Source organism: Falco rusticolus, chromosome 6 (assembly GCF_015220075.1).
Source record: "Falco rusticolus isolate bFalRus1 chromosome 6, bFalRus1.pri, whole genome shotgun sequence".
NCBI classification, from domain to species: domain Eukaryota; kingdom Metazoa; phylum Chordata; class Aves; order Falconiformes; family Falconidae; genus Falco; species Falco rusticolus.
Window position 1 is genome coordinate 10,954,508 of NC_051192.1, and position 19,983 is coordinate 10,974,490.

Sequence of the window (19,983 nt, forward strand, 5' to 3'; positions counted from 1 at the left end):
TTAAAGTATCGTTTATACAGTGTAAGATGTCTAAATGTCCATGTTCTCTTACTGATATAACATGACATATTTTTAGTAATCTAGTAAAATCTGTCTACTTCCGTGTTAACCAGTCTTAGGGGACTTTTTTCTTAACAGTTTTAGTTTGGTTTTGGGGTGGGTTTTTTTGAGCAAAAATAATCAACATCTATCAGGGTGATGTATTCAGTGAGGTTAGACCAAACTTCTTCAAGGCCCAGCCTAAGCCTCAAAACGTACTGTTCTGGGGGAGAGCTTTCAGCCACAAAGCTCTCGTCTGTGACAAACTGGGATCCATGCGGCTCACGTGAAGACCCCTCAGCTTCCTCCAGCGTTCTGGAGAGCAGATACCCCAGAGAAATGCTCACGTTAAATTTTAGACCTCAATATCCCCTGTGCATCAGGGCTATGATAACTTTGGGAACCTATGTATATAACCTCTAATTACTGTTAAGAGCAGGAACTCGTTAAGTAGTTGGTTCTTTGAAAACTGTAACAAGTTTCTTTGTCTATATGTATCCACAACATCAAGAATAATTGGTAGGTTCTGTGAGGGGTTCTTGGTGCTGGCTCAGTGTCTCACCGATCAGAGATAGGAACTTAAAAGCTGACCGTAAATGGCTGGGCAAGGAGGTGGCTGGGACTGACAGAAGCAGTTTTTCCAACAGCTTGGGAGATGACGGAAAAGCAGAAAGAATGGGAAGTTGCGAGTTAAAAAGCTGGGAATAACAGAAGAGGAATTGTTGAAAGAACTGGCAGAAAGGAGAATGTGGGGGACACGCAGGAGGTATTGTCTGGGGAGGGAAAACGTAAGACAGGCTGTTGTGAGGGAGCCTTAGTGCCGCTTGCTGCCAGACTAACCAGGATCCCAGGGGAGTTAATAAGACATCAGATGAAGGGTAATATAAATGAGGTGGTGTTACATTCAAAAAGTTCATTCAACAATCTGACTATCTTGGAGGTAAGAAAAGCAACGGTGAAGTCAGGAGCACTGCAAACAGACCCAGATCCCTGTCAGGTTATGTACACCATGTCCCTTAGAGATTGCAGCCTTTGGCTGAAATGCTGGCCCATCGGTGGGGCAGGGGGACAGGTGCTATTTCAAAGAACCTGGGGTAGACATTTTAGAACTAAAGCTGGACAGTGGGATGCAGATTTCAGGAGGAACTGCCCCAGGGACGTTCTACACCAAGGAAAGAATGTGCTCACTAGCAGTAAAGTCAACTGGAATGAGCTCAGATCCAAGACAATTATAACGTGCCAGACCCGAGGGCCCACTCCTCCCGAGGGCAGTCGGGCAGGAGGGCCCTGCTCCCCGCAGCGGCCCCCCAGCGGCTACGCTCCTCAGGCAGAGCTGAGGGGAACTTCTTAACCGCACACACACCATCAGCTGCCGAACGGCGCGGGGTGTTCGGTGAGGGAGGGCTTTGCCAACACCGACACGGCGGGCGCTGCCGCCTCACCTCACGGCCCGGGGTGAGGGGCGGGCGGTCACGTGGGCCGTGCCCGCGCCCCAACGGCTCTGCCCGCCCGCACGTGCGCCGTGCTGTGCCGACGGGCGCCAGCGGGAGGCAGGGGCCGGCCGCGCGCCCGCCGCGCCTGCGCGGAGAGGCGGGGCTCCCCCCGCGACACCCCTCCCCCCCCCGTGACATCCCCCTCCCCGCGGCGGCGGGGGGCGCGGCGGCGGGGGGCGCGGCGGGCTGGGCGCGCGTGCGCAGCGGGGGCCGCTCTGGCGGGGCTGAGGCGGGCCGGGCCCGGCGGGCCGGTTGCTCGTCCGCTTCCCTGCCGGCCCGCCCGCTCGGCTCTGCCGGTCAGCGCCGTCCCCGGGCGGGGCGGGGCGGGGCAGGGGGGCGGGCTTACCGCTCCGGTATGTCGCAGACTGCCATGTCCGAGACCTACGGTAGGAACCGCGGGCGGGGCGGGCTGGGGGAATCCTCCTCTTCCTCCTCCCCGCCGGGGGAGCGGGTCTGGGCAGTCACCCCCTGAGGAGCGGGGGGGGGAGGGGGGTGCGGGGGGGCCGGTGTGGCGGGAGGGGGGTGCGGCGGGGCCGGTGTGGCGAGAGGAGCGTGCTGGCAGGCGGCGGCTGCCGGGGGTTTCTCTGCCCCGGGGGGTGTGCTTGTCCTTTTCTTATATATATATATATTTATTGTTATTATTCTTTTGCCTGTGAGTTGCCTGTACTGCAGTGCCCTCCCCCGTGCCCGGAGCGAACGCTTAGTGAGCGTTCAGGATTATCTTCCGCGGTGCGGAGGTGCTGGCTCGAAATTTAAGTGAAATCTGGCCGAGGGAACTTGGGCGGTACTTGTTACAGTCGGGTGGATCCCGAAGGGAAGGCGCAGTGCGTGTCCTCCGGGAGAAGCCGCACGTTTCTTTCGTTGGAGGTGGCATTCCTTTGACGGTCAAGTTAGGATTTCGGGCCTCTTGCCTTAGGTCATCAAAAAAAACTGGTTGTGAGTTAGGCAGAAAGATCAGTGAGTATGTTCGTACGTCCCTGTGCTGGCCTGGATGTTTAACTACTGGTAGTAAAACACCCGAAGGAGTAAGTGGGTGCAGGCACACCCTGGCAGTGATTACACTGGAGCATCAAAGAGCAGTGAGCAGTCTGGAAAAGGTATTGCCGGCTAGGTGGAGGAGATGGGAAGTGACTGAATAGTATTAATTTCTCCTGTTGGTAACTTTGCTTGAAACAGCTCTGCTTGATTCAGTTTGGTTTTTCTCCCCTTTCCCGAACTTACAGTTCTGTAATATTTTGCAGTATAAAGATGTCATCATACGTGTAAATGTAGTCATAGTCCATGTGATAGGTTGTTGGAGAGTAAGATCAGAGCTGAATACTGTGACAAACCCCCGCTGTCATTTTCTAGCTTTGTCTGTTGCAGCATCTTCAGTAGCTATTCAGACTTTAGAGCTGGACTTGCATCCTGTTGCTTTTAGTTAGTCTTGAAAATGAGGAATAGTTTGGATAATTAAAGCAAAATAGGACACAACAACTCAGCTAATGGTGAGGGAGGCTGGGGCGCCCATCAGAAGCTCTTACTAGTAGGCTAACTGACCTGATTGTTTCTGCTGTGTAAGTCAGTTTATTTTCAATGCTCTTGTCATCCGTGCTTAAAGCACTGAACTAAGAGGCAAAATGAGGCAAGAGTGTGGTGCAGCCCTGGAAGTGCAAACGTTAGGGTATTAAGATCCAGCTTCTTTTTTCCGTACTTTCTTGAAACATATAACATTTATATGTAGAAACCAGAGGTGCACTTTGTAGATCTAGATTTGAGTTTAAAGTAATTCTTCATGCTCTGAACTCTTGTGAACAAGAACGGGGATCGGTTTGGCTGTGTTTATAGTAGGATTGGTGGTCTCTCTTAAGCAGAGGGGTTGGTAGACAACCAGAGATGATAGAATTTTCAGTGGTGTTCCTCTTTTGATGCTGTAACAGTAAGCAAGCTAAATAGATTATTATATCTTGAACAAGTACACTTCAACAATTTTTGCATCATTCCAGTGATGCAAAATAGTGATTGTAAGCCCACTGTAGCTGTTGATACTTTCTGATTGTTTTGGTATCCTAAGATAATTAAAATTGGAGAGTTTGCAGTTGTGGGTTGTTCCTTTTGTTTGTTTCATTCTGGTTTGGTGTATTTCTCTTTCGAGTTTCAATGTTTCTTCTGTTCTTACACAAGCTACAAAAATTCTGAGCTAGAATACTTGAGAGTTCCAAGTTTTAGAGTAGATAGAAGAATAAAAACTAAGTTATAATGTTTAACAATGGCTATACCATCACTGACTAACAGTAATCAATATCTAATTTTGCAGTGTCCTGTCCATATATGTAGCAGCCCAATTGACATTCAAAGTAAACAGTATGATGTGATAAAATCATGGATCTTCCGTGCTTGATGAACTCTCTGGGATTTAGAGTGCTCGCTGTCCTAACGGTGTTTCTGACCAGCTGTTACAGGGATCATCAAGGACGGTAGAAGTATTAGGGGAGTTTCCCACTGGTGGCTGAGGTCAGTTGTTGCTGTATCGCCTCAGTGCTGGAATCCCTGTATCTTCTGCCCTTGTAGATGCTTATTCATGAGTTGGATTTTTCATCTTATCACCTGGATTATGAGCCGTTCTGATTACGTAACCTCAAGCTTTTCATCCTGTATGGATAGGCTCAGGAAAGCGGTTGGTGGTTTGTCTGACTTTTATATGACTTTAATTTTGCTGTGATGTTTCACCTTCTTTTCCCTTTGAAAGGAGGGGATTTTTTTCTGATATTTTTCTCAATCCAAGAGAACCTTTCCTCTGGTCTGCCCTTTCTGCCTATCCACTTAATTATCCACCTCAGTTAATTTACATGTCTCTTCCTGTTGGGTCTTTTTTTCCTGCCTGAGTTCTTTTCTCTGTGTCAGATTGTCTGCTTTGATTGTCTGTTTTTCCCAAGTCTTTTTGTCCCTTACTGTGATTCTTGTCTCTTCCTGCTTCAAATCAGCTTCTGTAGCCTCTCACTAAATTCTTTGTTCGCAATCCATATTTTCTCTCCTGTGGATCTGTTTCATCAGTTGTATATCTTCTGCTCTTAACTTTCCGATCTGTTTATCGCTTTCCTATGTGATCAATTCATTTCACTTATAAAGTGCCAAAACAAACCGATCATGAATTAAAAAAAAAATCCGTGAATTAGAGACTGAGTTTAGAAAGACTGTTTTACTGCTGCTTTTGGGAGAGGAAGGTCATTCTTTAAAAAGTTACCTGGTAACATTGGAAACAAATCTCTTATTCATAGGAAAATCATTTTAACTCAAATTTTCTGATATGCAGTGGCCTCTCTATGGACAGGTGCTGTATAACAACACATGGATGCTTTCTGCTTCCAGTTGCAAAATGCTATCAGTTTTATGTTATGGGAAATACAGACTGACATAAAAGTAGCTTACCCTTATAGGTAAATGCAAAGCAACCTTTGGATTTTAAATGGTAGAAGGATAGAAGAAAGGTGGTAGTACCTTTAGGTAAACATGATAAGTAAGATTCCAGTCAAATCTCTTCAGTCCTTACTTCCCTCTATTTTTTCCACCAGTATCTACTACTCACAGTCTGGTCACATTGGTTTATTAATCTCTGTTGTTGTCAGAGAATGTGTAGTCTTTCTGTCCATTTAAAAGTACTCCTTTTTGGTCTGGACAACTTGATTCATCCTTTTCTCCCCGTCTCACCCCCCTTAACTGATGGTCTCTGCATTTATCACCCTGGCCTTTGGTTTATTTCAAATCTGATTTTATTGCTTAGAGGGCATAGCTCTTTTGCTTGTCAGATGTTCCCTCTTTCAAGCATTCATTATGCAAATTGGAATAGAGCCAGGCTTATCTGTTCTACCTGTTTATCTTGCTAACTCTTATTGCTAGAGAAAGGAGTAAGCTGGGGGAACAGGTCCTCTTGTCTCTTATTTAGAGGCAGCGTATGCCAGTAGGAATGTTTCAGAGCACTTTTCCCTTTTGCAGACTTGTGCAAAATAGAAAATGTGAAACTATTAGAAGACTTCTTCATGGCGTGAATTAGTTTCCAAAGGGTCAGCATTAATGAATGTAAGTTCTACTCATCAAGGAGTTAGAAGACAAAACAAACTGAGATTGAGGATATAATTCGGGGGTTTTTCCCCTTCTGTATTAGCAAGCATATAAGAAAAAATACAGTACAGAGTACATTTTAAAGACTAAGCTGTAGTAGCTCAGAAGCTGTTCTGTTATTCCTTCTGCTGGAATAAACTTCGGTCAAAGGAGGAGGTTGCATGTCCGGGGGTGGTTTCCACATCAGCCATCTGTTTTTGCTGGTACTTGAGTCAAAGCCCACGATTGTCTCCTCCTTTCCCCTCGGCTCCCCACCCCATCCCACCCACGTGTGGTTTAGCAGCTGATGCATCTTTGGGATGGAGCCACAGTTTTACTCCTTTTCACCTATGCTAGAAAACGAGTTTTGTTCCCTGTACCCCCTACCCAGTTTGGGATCAGGTGATGCATGTAGCTCACAGAGGGGAGTAAGTTGATTATTTACATTGTCTTATTTGCTTAAACAGCCATGCTATCCTATTTTTCATCTCTCTATGCTTTCTCTAGGACATGTCTTGTAACCCTTTTTCCTTTTGGCACAGAGTTCAGTTTTCATCCCAGGTCTTTCCTGTATAATGACGATCATCTTTACAGGCAAAGTACTTGAGCTTTTCTAGACCTTTTCAGTAGCCAGTGTGGTAGCAAGCATTTGTAACATCTGAATGATGTTGCTTTTCAGCTTTTCCGTGAAGAAGGATCAACAGGATTCAAAAGAAAAACTTCTCTAGGGTGACAGCCTTGGCAGCTAACTGGAATGTTGGAGCTCAGAGCTGCTTTGTCAATCACACAAAAAAAGGCCAAAGAAAAAAAAAAAAAACTATGAAATTAAGTGACTTGACTTCTATGGGAAGAGGAGAAGAGGACACCAAAAAGAAAAACTACAGCAATTAAGCAGTAGTGAAGCACTAGAATATGAGTTGCATTTGGTGAAATTGCAAAGAATGAATATATAAAAGTTTTTCCCAAGTGTGAGTGCACAGTGATGTTACAGCTGGGCTAAAAGAAGCTGCCCAATCTCAGCAGGTTTCTGCATTACCTAACTGTGCTAAACTTTTAGATACATCTGCAGAGTTCAAAGAGAAGATATTTCATGTCCTAAATAAAAAGTTATAAAAATGTAATTGATGTGCTTCCCTTTATCATACAGTATGACATTATAAGAAAGAAATTTCAGAATAACAAAATGAAGAATGTTCTCCCTGTTCTTACCTGGTATTACCTTACTTATTAATATGCTAGGCTGTGAACTTCAAAATTTGTTAAATATGGATATTTGTGACTTTTGGTATTGGCAAATCCCTTTGGTTTTTTGTCCTTCCTTGCAGTTGATTAAATGTGCAAGGTATTCCATATTTCCTGAAATGTGTTATCCAGTCCTTGTGGATAAACCGTTAACTTAAGTCCAGAAGCCTTTTGCTGTTTTGAACTATTAATATAAAATTGGAGTGTAAACTGATGGAAGCACTGTTACATTTGTGAATGTGACTTTTAAAGTGTCATTTAGTCTACCTGTGTTTGGAAACATTGCTGCCGCCTTTGGTGCAGAAAGATTTTTATTTTTGAATGATAAGATTTTGATATGAAAGTAAGAGAAATGTGTTTTAGTCTACCATACAGTAAACAAGTGAATTGTAACTGCAGCTTCAGGTTTCACCTTAGAACACCCGTTTGCTATTTTGCCAGAGGGAAATAATGGGGTTTTGTCTACTAAGTGTATTGAATGGGCATTTAAGTGATTTATTTGTAAGAAAGATTCCCTTTTAAAGTTGTCTGGCAAATAGAATCTTGATAGGAATTGAGAGTCTATTATAAAGTGCTGCTAGAATGTGCTCTCAGTTTAAAGACACGAATATAAAATCCCTAAATAGCACTCTTGCTTTCAGAGCGAAATATAAAGCAACTCCACTTAAAACACCTCAGGAAAACTACGTTGCTGTTGTGAAGCTGTTCTGGATCTGTCCCTGACAGTGACACCGTTGTCTCAGTTTCTCGCTGGCCTCCAGCCTGTCTGCACAGAACAGAGCAGTGTGTTAGATTTGCTGTTCATCATGGGTTTGGGGTTGCACAAGTACAGCGTCATGAACTGTGTTTAACAACCAGCACTCACAGTTACAGAGCACATTAGCACAGGAATACAGTTTTGGTTTTCTTCTTTTCCTGGTTTAGTTTGGAAGTAGCTGTTACACTACGGTCAATAACCTTCCTTTGAAAAAAGGAAGGTAGATGTCATTTTTGTAGTTGTTTTTAACAAGAAAGTCTAACAAACAGCATTCACTGGCTACAGAGGAGAACCAGTTTTAACTGGATTTTAGATTTACTTTTTGAAAAACTGCAGAGACCAAAACCAGATTATTTCCATTGTGACTATGTCTCAGAACATCTTGCTTTTTGAGGAACTCTCTGAAAGTGGTAAAAACAGTGAGATTACACCCACCCACAGAAGTTTAAATATGCAAAAAGGTACACAAGACAGCTAACTAGTGATACTGGGTCCATTAAAAGAGAAACTTGGCTTGCTTTCAGAGATGAATTCTTTCTTAACCTAACATTTTGGGGCTATTGGTGATATCTGCATTTCATACTAACAGTGAAGGTTTGGTAAACGAAGCATTCTCAGCTTCAGCACCTTTTGCAGTTGAGATGACATGAAGGGCCCTTCTTCACAGAAGATAACATACAAAATTTTCACAACCTGAAGCAAAATCCTTTTTGTAACTTATTTTTTCCGTCCAGAAAGCATGAGCAGCTGAGTGGGGGTGTGAAGAATGTGTTTGGAACAGAATGTCTTGAGCATCTAAATGGTCATATTAGTGAGCACGAAACAGCAGTCTCTTTCTGAGAAGGGTAGAATACAGAATCTATACCAAACCTGTTAAAACACTTGAGACAAGAAAAATCATGCAAAGGTAAAATGTAAAAAAGCAAAAATCCTTAGTAAAAACTACCTCACTTTAAATATGAATGAAATTTGGAAGACAGGTGAAGACAAAAAAGGATGGTGGACATTCCCAGGGCTCATAGGCCTCTGTTTTCCTCGTTGATTTCGTCAGTGGGAGTTTTGTTACCATATGAGAAACTTGCTTATTGATTTTACCATTGCTAGAGGGTGTTTATGAAGTACCGTAACAAATAACAATTCCTGCATGAAATGATATGAGCAGGTAGATTTGTGTGCATGTTAATTCAATTTGCAAAACTAGACTCAAACAAGCTTCCAATAGCGATGTATCAGTGCTTTGACTTGCTTAGCATAGTCTATTTTATATTTTTTTTCTGCCATCCCTGGGACAATATCTATGTAACCCATCTGACAGCTCTGAACACTGGTAATGAAATTCATGTTAAGTTTTTATTTTTGTTGATATTGCAAACCTAATCCTTTTCATCGCATGCTTACCTGATGTCTTCTGGAGACCTGCTATGTTTATAAGAAAAACTGTGCAATAAAGTTGTAAAGGTGACTGTAAAGAAAACTGCTGGTGGTAGAAAAATACATAGTGGATCCTGGGTGAACTGTAAAGGTTGCCTAGTTTGCTATATGTTAGGGGAAGGAATTGTAAACCTTCTAATCACAGTTTATCAGTGTATATGTTTGAGAGGGGTAAGACAAGGAAGCTTTCTTCAGTCTTTAGCCAAACTGAAAGCAGATCTGAGAAGGTAGTATTAAAGCATTATATGTAGCGGTTGAAATAATACAAATGGACCATAAATCTTGAATACATGTATTACTAATGCACGCTGATGTAAATGGCTCATAAATGGGTAAAGTACCAGAAGTATCTGTATCTTCATTTACCCTGCGGAGGAAATGTGAAAGCAGGCATTCCAGAATAAAAATTACTTCTTGCCTGTAAATTCTGTAGAAAAATATTGTAGGTGTTCTAGCTTTACAAGTATTAAACCAGAGTTTTAAGCAGTTAATATAGAGAAGTTCAAATCAATGTGAATAAAAATTTTTAAAAATATTTAGAAGTACCAAAACATACAGATTTAAAGAAACAACATCGTTATATAGGATGTTTGTACTGACTGTAGTTAATGCCTTACATACCTTTAAAACAGGTTACTGGAATACAAGTCAGCTATTACCTGTAATTCAGCGTATTTTAACTTAATTCAGATTCAGCCATTTCCATCTCTTCTTGTCATTCTTGTATCTCCATAAAGAGATAGCATTCTTAGCTCTTACTTTGTAACATCGCTATTGAATGCACTGGTTTATTCTTCAGTTTTATTGTTATTTTGTTGATTTTGTCATCTGTTCCCTTCTCTTTGAAATAACAGCTACTAGAGAATAGCTAGCTTGTGTACTTGGTCTTGTGGAAAAAAAATGTGAGTGCATACTAAAATTCAGCAGTTTCTTTTTTTTGTCTTTCAATCTTCAGATTTCCTGTTTAAGTTCTTGGTCATAGGAAATGCTGGCACTGGAAAATCCTGTTTACTGCACCAATTTATTGAAAAGAAATGTAAGTATATGTGAGCACAGTAGGAGTCTCCATTGCTTTGTACCACAGATGAAGGCTCTCCTTCATGGGTGTTTATTCTTTGTATGGAAGTTCCCCTAATTCTCTTACTTGTTTAGATGGGGATTTTGACTGAGAAATGTGTCCAGAACCATACTGTAAATCTTTGTTGCTCACTGTTTGCCCTCCAATCAAAAGCCTGATATTGAGCACTATTCTTTATTATTCTTAAATAAATATAACAGGATGTTGATGAAAATACAGACTTACTTTTAGTGAGAGTTGTGTCTTGCAACTGTAAGCTTTCCTAGGTATAGAGACTTGAATCTTTTAGAAAAAATACCGAACAGATGAAAGAGAAGTTGAATTGTTTGGTTCTGTTTAGAACCTGTAGTCTCTTTCTAAATAGACATTCAGTGTTCTTTGATAAGGACTGTGCTCTATGATAAGTACTGGCAGAGACTCAATTGTAAATTTAGAGATAAACAGATGATATAAAAGAAAATTTCATGCTGGGTAGTGCACTTAGCATCATGATTAAACAAAAATAATACGCGTTTAGAAGCCTTCTTACCTTGCTCAACCAAATGTTAATTCACCTTATCTCTCAAGGAATAATTTTATGTGTAAACACTAAGGAACATGGCATGTTTCTAGGATTGAGCTTGAACTGTGTCCTTGCTTCTAGTAAGGGCAGTTGTCTGTTGCTGATAATCTGTGATATCAACAGTGTACATAGAGCAAGTATCTTAACTTTGCGCTTTAAAGAAGTAGCTCTTGCTTATTCGTGTCTTTTTGTGCTCTGCTTTTCCATGAATTTAAATTTTAAATTGCACACAATTGGTAAAAAAGTGTACAAATGTTGTCTTGCTATTTATTAATGTGAACGGGGAATGAGTTGATTAAGGCAAGTGTTTCTAGTAGTAATTTTGAATTGAATAAGCTGTTCAAAAACTGTAAGTTTTCAAAATAAATAATTCAAAAATTTATTTCTGCATGGTGGCAGCAGACATGAGTGGCACTGAATATGATGATTCAGGAAACAGTTTGTAAGTTGAACACTGGGGAGTTTCAATTGCACTTAAATTGGACTATGTGAAAACTAGTTATTCACTCTATATAGTCTCCAAATAAGTCTTGTTTTTATTTCTTTTTTGTAGTCAAAGATGACTCAAATCATACTATAGGAGTGGAATTTGGTTCAAAGATCATAAATGTTGGTGGCAAGTATGTAAAATTGCAGATATGGGATACAGCCGGACAAGAGAGATTCAGGTACACTTTTCAGTCCTTGTATTAAGTGTTGTTAAATTGTTCCTGTGGGTGTTGGGTATTATCCCTGCGTTTAAGTAGGCATAGTTTCTTGGTCAGTGGAATTGTTAGTCTGCTTTCATATTACTAACTAGGTCAGGTCTTACAACTTGGACATAGTGACAGAGATCCACTGATTCCAGTAAAGCAGCGCTGCCTTGCAGGATTGCAGATTCTGCTCTTTCTTTCATTGGGTATTTTCTGTGATAGTTAAGGTGTACGCGTAGAATATATGGCTAAAAGTTTGTTCCCTAGCCAGACTCAGAATAGTTTTTTAACTAAATGTGTGTGCTTAACGCTGTTTAGAAGACCTTCTGTTGGTTGGAATAAATAAATGCGAGGAGGTTGTATGTAAACTGTTCAAAATCTGCATGAGAGCAATTTTGTAGTATAATACTATTTTATTAAAGGGGGGAAACAATCAGTTGTCAAGTTCACTTGGCTAAATACACTTCTAGAAAGACCAAGATCTCTTGATTTTCTTAAAGAAAAAGCAATGTATTTGTCAGCTTAGAACCACCTATGTATTTTTAGTGCTGTATTTTAACTGTGTCATACATCTGAGGCATAGATCAAACTCAGTAAATATCTAATGTATTCCTGAGTATATTCACCATCAAATAGCACATAATTTTTAAAATATTTTTAGGGGGTGGGGTGTGGAGGGGAGGTTTCTTTGGTTTGGGGTGGGGAGGCAGCGGTTAACAAAGGTGAGTATGGTGGTAGAAGTCTGAGTAATAGGCAGCAAGCCAAGTAAATCTTCTATTAGGCAAGCGCTTTGGAGAATCCATGACCACGTAAAGCTGGGCGGTAGTCTCCGTTAATGAGACCTCTTCAGTGTGTTGGCCAGATACCCTGAGGTTCTGAGGAGCTTGGAGGCTGTGTACTTTCAGAGGCTTGTGCAAATTCTGCTCATTCAAGTTCAAATTGTTCACAGATGTGCAAGTCTTTTTTTCTGTTGCTTTTTATAATTTGCCTAATTCTTTTCTTTTCAAGGCTGATCACACCTCTATGTACTTAGCAGGTGGTTTTTTTTCTGCGTCCTCTGCCTTTTGAAGGATGCTTTGCTTTGGTTTGCTTGCCTCCTTTTCAACTTAAGGAGTCTTAAATTGTTCCATTACAGCTAATTTGCTCATTCTTTTCTCACTGTTGAGATTTCAAACATAAATTACTTATGTGGGTTTCATGCCACAGAAACCACCATCAGCTCCCAGTTCTGTATCAGGCCATACAGTATGATACGAACTTTGAGAATCCCTGTACAGCTGTATTTAGTGAAAGTGCTTTGTCAGAAGTCTAGTTGTAAATAATCTGCTGCTGCACAGCTGATAATGTTGTCTTAAAAACACATTTTATTTTAATTATGTAAATGATAATTCTGGTTCATAATATAGATTGCATTATATTAATACAGATTTGAAACAATGAAAATGTTATAGAAATGTATATTTGTAATTCCATTTCAGGTCTGTAACAAGGAGTTACTATAGAGGAGCTGCAGGTGCTTTGCTTGTCTACGATATAACCAGGTGAGAAAGCTAGCAACTCTTTTGCTTATAGACTACCAGATACAGTTAATGCATAGTGATTCCTCCCCAAGTACATAATTCTCTAAAGGAGAATGGGCAGGAAGAAAAGAAAATAAGTACAAAAAGTACTTCTGGTTTAGTGCATATTTAAATTGTAGAACTTGCTTATATGAGATATTGTGAATGTCGTAAACGTAAATGGTCTCAAAGGGTTAGACAAATGCATGGGAGTTGGCCCACCAGCAGCTGGTCTAATCGTGGTGGACTCCATACAACCACTTGCAACAGAAACTAAGAGCAGACTTTAGCCACTTCTAACGAAGGTGGTACACCCCTATTTGTGGAAACAGCTTATTAGTATGCTGATATAACAGGTCATCCTCTGGAAAAGCTAGCCCTACCTATGCATTCCTTAACCGTAGCCCAAAATTCTGTTCATCTCTGCATCTTTTTAGTATTTTAATATTATAGGCAGCCAATAGACTACCTTACCATTACACATTTCTGCTTTTTTTCCTGGCCACCATTGACTGATACTTGCCAATCAGTTTTGTGTTGGTCAATGGTGATTTGCTAGTTCTGTTGCTTTTTGTCTCATGAGCGGACTGTTCTCCTCTGAGCAGTCTCTGAAATCTGTGTTTTGTGCTTAAGGTCAGTTGGACTCACCTGGCAGTCTTGCTGCTTGCAGGCTTTATCTGTGACCACCAGTGCAATGGCTAATGGTGTGTGCTGGGTATCTGCCTGTGATATTACTGGTCTTGACACAAATGTGAACATTCAGAAATACAATTCTACACAAGCATAGTAAATTCTTACAATCCCACCTGAAACTTAAGTATCAGTTGCATTTCACATTAAACAATAACTCATTCTGTTATCCCAAAATTTCCTGCACAAAAGGCTGAAGCTAGATTAGTGCTTAAAATTTTAGTTTTTTACATTAACAGGTTATGTTATAATTGTGTGTATTTATTTATCGTTGTTGATTTAATTTTGCTTTTTAAAAACTTTAAGTTTTTAAATAGTTTCATGAAGGAACTTGATACTCTTCCCAGTTCATAGCTGGCATAATGAGATCGTAGGTGACTTGCCTGACTAGCAGCAGTTTGTTGTTTGCCACAAATACAAATTTGCCTTTTGAGTTTTAGTACAGTGATCTGTTCACAAGAAACAAATGTGTTCTAATAAAGGATGTAATTTTCTACATAGCCGGGAAACCTACAATGCGCTTACAAATTGGTTGACGGATGCAAGAATGTTAGCAAGTCAAAATATTGTGATAATACTGTGTGGAAACAAAAAGGATCTTGATGCAGATCGTGAAGTTACCTTTTTAGAAGCATCCCGGTTTGCACAAGAAAATGGTAAGTAGTACAAAATCCTCATGTAGCATTCAAAGGTGCTTAATACTTAAAATAATTTAAATTTTTGTGCAGTTTGGGAGTACTTTGCCCACAGTACTTTGTCAAGTATCTATAGAAAGGAGAATTCTGTCAGTATGTGAGGCACAGAGAGAGGATAGTGCCTGCAGTGAAAACTACATGTACTGTTTTAAGTCTCATTGTTAGTGATTCTTACAGTCGCAGCTGCTACTGAAAGAATACCTTCTGTGTGGAGATCTGTTCCCTAGGAAATGTTAATACAACTTCAGGTGTTGCCTTGCCTCCAAAGGGCTGAGCACAATTTCCTAGTTTTCAGCATCTTACAGATTCTATGGATCATAGACAAGGTTGGATGGGCTGTGCTGCAGTTGGAACCAATGAGTTTTACTTATGGGGAACTGAGTTCAGTGCATGGCGTGAGTCCAGAGGACCATTACCTGTTCTATTTATTAATAGTATTCAGAATTTTCAGTCTGAGGACACATTTCTGTGGGAGCTAAAACCAATCTCAGTCTGAGCTTCTGTGCTGCAGTCCTGCCGTCAGTAAAACCTGATTTTTACTTTTATAAATCAACTACAGATAAAATTTTCTACCAACTGTGGCTACTGGCTGTCCTTTTGCATATAACTTTCTATTAGTGGGAAACTATGATGTTCTTTGTCTTCATGTGCTATTTTGCAGTGCAGCCCTGGTTATTATCTTTGGATTCCAACCTTCTAGGATTAATATATAAATTTCAGAGGAAGTTTTTTGTGGTTTTGCTATCAAAAGCAGATTTTTCTGGACCATACTATTTGACAATAGTTCTCCTTAAGAAAATTTTGACTGTTCCTAGCTTTCTTGCTTTGAATTACTATGTCAGATACTCCAGACTTGTTTTGAGATTGTTTTTTCTGGTGTCAAATGCAGAGCTGATGTTCTTGGAAACAAGTGCATTAACAGGGGAAAATGTTGAAGAGGCCTTTGTACAGTGTGCAAGAAAAATACTCAATAAAATTGAATCAGGTAAATTGAGATTTATATTCTTTTTTTTTTTTTCCCTGAAAACTAAAAGTACATGTGGAAAGATCGCCATTCAAAGTTCTCGAATAGAATTAACCCTAAGAACCAAAATGTCATTGCAGTAAAATAACCCATCTGCTTTATAGCTGCTTCCTGTATGTTTTAATAGGAATGGATGTCTAAGTCAGATCTGTATACCTAAAAAGGGGAGAGAGTGAATTACAGATATTTTTACAGTGTTTACCTTAACAGTCAGTTCTGAGTGTAGGCTGTGCATTTTGTGGGTTGCTATGTCCCTACAAATATCAAGCCTGACGTGAGACAGTTTTAGCAATGCGGAATAAAAACCTCTTATCAGGGCAGACTTTTAATTCTGCTTCTCATATATAGCAGGAAATAGACTGAAGGGAACTTCAACAGTAATACTGAAAATTTCAGGGATGTTTCCTAGCAACTGTGTTTCTCTGAAGTGACCTTCCTACCTCTGAGTTGAAACCATTTTGACTTTTGCAGATCAAGAAATATACGAAACCTTCTCAGCACAAGTGGGCAGGTTTCTACTGGAGACAGGCTCCTAAGCGTTAGGTGTCATTACAGCTAATTTGCATTCCAGTTTTCCTCTCTTAGCTTCTAGCTGTTTGATATCTTCAAAGTTTTAAGTATTGGCCATGTTGGAAAGTCTGTCTCAGAGTAATTGTTTATTTTGAATGCCAAACACAAATTTTTCGATTATAAGAATATGGTATTTTCGTATGAATTTCCTGATCAATGCACCAAATCAATGCCAAACAGCAGCTTTCATTTTAAACAAACAAACAAAAAAAACCAAACCAAAAAGCAAAGTATAGCTCGTTTTTCATGATACTGATGTAAAGAGGCATTACCGCAACAGAAGTAAGTCCTGTTTTCTGTGAGCTGCTCCTGTTGTCTTTGTGCCAGCACACATACATTGACTCATGGAAAAAGTGGGACTGGAAAGAACCTATGGAGGTCTCTGGTGTAGCCTCCTCTTTAAAGCATGTTCAGGTTCAAAGTGAGAGCAAGTTGCCAGGGTCTTATCAGGGCACATTTTGAGATGTTGGAGGAACAGAGATTCCACAGCCCATCTGAGCAACATGTTCCGGCACTAAGCGGTTGCTGCTATCTACCTAGTCAGTCCCCAGCCTGTACCAGTGCTTGGGCTTGTTCCATCACAGTTGCAGAGCTCTGCATTTGTAGCTGCTGAATTTCATGATATTCCTGCTGGCCTCTGGCTCAGCCAAGGCCTTTTCTTAATGGCAGCCCAACCCTTGACCTATCAGCTGGTCCCCTTAACATGGTGTCATTTGCTAACTTACAGAGGGCTCACATGTGCACAGTGAACCTGAGTAAGTGATCTGAATTATTCAGAGGGATTCTTTGTTTTGGTTGTTTGGGTTTTTTTTGTGGGGGCTTTTTTTCCAGCCTAAATGTTTCTAATCTTGGCCAGTAAAACCTACAGCCGTAAGAACACTTCTGAAGACACGGGGTATGGCAGAAATGGGTACCAGAAGCAGGGAATCATTTCCTCTGGGGGAGTGCTTTATGGAATCCTGCTGTCAGATTGATCCATTTTTGTTTGGCTCAGTATCTACAATATTACTATCTTTGCATATTAGTCTCTGAAAGCAGGTGTATTTTAACAGCATTCACAGAAAACATTTTGGACATTTCCTTTGTTAGAAGTAGTTAGTGCAAATACATTTCTTGTTGCAGCCTAACTCAGAGACAAATTGCTTTGTCATTATGACTAAGGGCACACGGTTGAAATTACAGAATAAAATGGTACAGGTTTGGAATTGCCTGAAAGTAAACAGAATTGTGGTAGATCTCTCCATAACTAGAGCAGAATATTTACTCCATTTAAAACTGCATTTTTTATCTAATGTTGTCAGTTACATCAAAATGTATTGTTTGCACATGATCCATCCTCTTGTGACCATTTTGTTTCTCATCAGGAGAACTGGATCCAGAAAGAATGGGCTCAGGTATTCAGTATGGAGATGCTGCCTTGAGACAGCTGAGGTCACCACGTAGAGCACAAGCACAAAGTGCTCAAGAATGTGGGTGTTAAAGAAACAAAACACAAAAGCCCAAATACTTCCTTTAGATATGGAAGGTAAGGTTACAAAAATCTCAGGGTGTTGGATAAATTACTGTATTTCATAAATGTGCTGTATTGAGAGCTTGGCTTTTTCACAGTTAGCCTGTAAAGGAACATAGAATCTAGTGAAATAATGCACAGTAGAATGGATGGGGTTTTTTATACTTTTTTTTCTTCTACCGTCTGCCCACTAAAGCAAGACTACTGCTCTTAATGAAGTATTTCTAGATCTTTGCTTCCTCTGAGTAATGCTGTGGAAAACATCTTAAAATTCTGCATTCCTGAAATGCGTTATAGCCCTAATAGTTCCCTAATGCACTGTAGGGAAGGTGAATCATTTGTGTTGTATCGTGGACAAATATTACTAGAAATGAGAATTCACAAAATGTATGGTGCAGTGTCTTGTCCAAAGCTATTATATAGTCTTTTCTGAAAATACGAAGTTTAAAAGCTAAGACTTGAGAACTACAAATAATACTGGATTTAAAACCTCTACTGACTTTTTTTTCCTACCTAAAAGAAGTCTGAGGTAGTTTTGATTCCTTTCTGCTATGAGCAGAATTGTGAACAAGAGAATAGTAGTATTTGCTGCTTAGGCAGTGTTGTCATCTTAACAAAGCTCTTCTAGGGCTGTTGCATCCTGTGGAAAGGGTGTGCAGTCTTCTAAAAGTCTTCCAAAGACATTCTTCAGAGAAAGTGAGGAACAGATTTTTCCCTTTAGCAGTGGTAGGGGAAGAGATGTAAGTCATGTAACCTACTTCTAAATACAGCTTGGTGGTTAGTCTTTCTTATAAACAGTTGTCCTTAAGACACTTCTCTGTTCATGGATTTTACTACTTGCAGTATGTAAGTGGCTCCTGGGGCAGTCCTTTCTCCCTGTGTAGTTAATTATTCTGATATAATTAATCCTTATTCCTCTAATACAAGAACTGTGATACCAAATTAAACAAGTACCACAGACACAGTTATTGCATCATTTTTACTGTATTAAATTTTCTTATCAGTTTGAGCAGTGCACACCAGCAGAAGCTTTACAGAATGTTAAATAAGGCGGCATACAATTCTACATTCTCATATTTTGTTCTGTATTTCAGGAGCTTGGCTCCCAATTAAAGCTCAGAATTTTAAATAATGGATAGGAATCCTTAAACTGCTTTCCTCCTTTATTTTCCTCTTATAAAATATCATCCTTCAACTAAGAGACTGCTGGAAAAGCACATTAATTTAGTTCAGCTTTGGTCTGGCTCCACAGGAGTGAATATTTACTGATCTTACTTCAGGAGCTGAGTTTCCAGATTGATCTGATGTAGATAATTGATGGTGGTCTTGTGTGTTTTACAGCTGTCCTTGCAAATGGTGTTTGAAGAAACAGAAAAGCTTGAAGGCTATGCAGTTCTTAAAAACACTTTTCCGCTATCTACAAACAGAACAGACCACTGCTGACAGAAAGGTGTTCCATGTGGTGTGGGGCAGGAATGTTCACATGACACAAAAGTCTGCAAAGTGAACTTGATAATTTGGTGGACAATATTAAGACATACCTGTATGTAAACATTTTCCATTACCTATTTTTGTTCTTTCACCTCTAGTTTAAAGCATTGCTATATACTGTAAATAATGTAACAGTAAATTTACAAAGCATGGTATACTTACGTATGCTGATAGTGTTGCACTACAAGCAGTTTAATATTTTATTTTTTTATCATATAAACAAATTTAACTGAGGTAGGCTTTGCCATGTTTGTTTGCCGCACAATAGTTTATATTTATGACCTGAATTATAAAACCACTGGCACTGTTGGTGAGGGGTGGTGGTTATATTTTTTTCTTATTTAGCTTGCCACATTATAACAAGATGTTGGCATGACTGATTTTCAACATGTGGTTAGGACCCACAGTTACATTTACTAATATGACAACTTGGAAAAGTAATTTTTGTTGACATTCACATATCCTGTTTTATCACAGTTCTTAAATAATTTCTGAAGCTCTTTTATCAAAGTTCAAAAGTTTTGAAAAAATACGTTTGAAGTCTCTCAAATGGCTGTTGACTGACTTGGATTTTTTTTCTCGGTCCTGATGTTTTGTATAGCACTGGCATCATGAAGGTGGAATGTGTATGTGAACAGAAAATGTGCATCATCTGTGTGTGTTGTAATTCTAGGGCAGGGCCATGGGCTTGTGGAGAGTTACCACAGCAGGAGTTCTCCTAATCTTTCATCACGGAACGATCAGCTGTGAATATATATGATCTCTGTTGAAGCACACCTGGTGAAGTAGTGCTGCACCCCGGTGGGTGGTTCTAAAATAGCCTGAGAGTATGAAATCTAAAATACTAATTTCTTAAAAATTCATTAAGTTCAAAAACTTTAATTTTAGAATTAGGCTTTAAAATTAGGAATTTGCAGTCTGTCTTGCTGGAGCTTTGCCTTTGAACTTCATGTGAGTCCATTATACATATTGCCCCCAGGAGACTTGTGGAAAGGGAAAGGGAAAACCCAGGCATACTACTTAAGGAGTTCTTTCTTCCTGTGAAACTCAACGGGAATTTCAGCCTTGGTACT

General features: G+C 40.0%; 1 protein-coding gene across 1 annotated transcript; it reads left to right on the forward strand.

Annotated features, from left to right (window-relative positions):
- The first annotated feature begins 1,765 nt into the window (after positions 1–1,765).
- RAB4A (RAB4A, member RAS oncogene family) lies at positions 1,766–19,556 on the forward strand. Its single transcript, XM_037391544.1, has 8 exons — positions 1,766–1,918; positions 9,995–10,075; positions 11,233–11,347; positions 12,850–12,912; positions 14,122–14,276; positions 15,205–15,300; positions 17,274–17,434; positions 18,761–19,556. The coding sequence occupies exons 1-7, from the start codon at positions 1,888–1,890 to the stop codon at positions 17,387–17,389; spliced, it is 657 nt and encodes a 218-aa protein (XP_037247441.1). The 5' UTR covers positions 1,766–1,887; the 3' UTR covers positions 17,390–17,434; positions 18,761–19,556.
- The last annotated feature ends 427 nt before the right edge of the window (positions 19,557–19,983 follow it).

Bases quoted from the DNA above. Each gene is read 5' to 3' on its own strand.
- RAB4A (XM_037391544.1), top strand. From the start codon at position 1,888: ATGTCGCAGACTGCCATGTCCGAGACCTACG. The intron at 1,919-9,994 runs GTAGGAACCGCG...TTCAATCTTCAG, and splicing joins TGCCATGTCCGAGACCTACG to ATTTCCTGTTTAAGTTCTTG. The intron at 10,076-11,232 runs GTAAGTATATGT...TCTTTTTTGTAG, and splicing joins CCAATTTATTGAAAAGAAAT to TCAAAGATGACTCAAATCAT.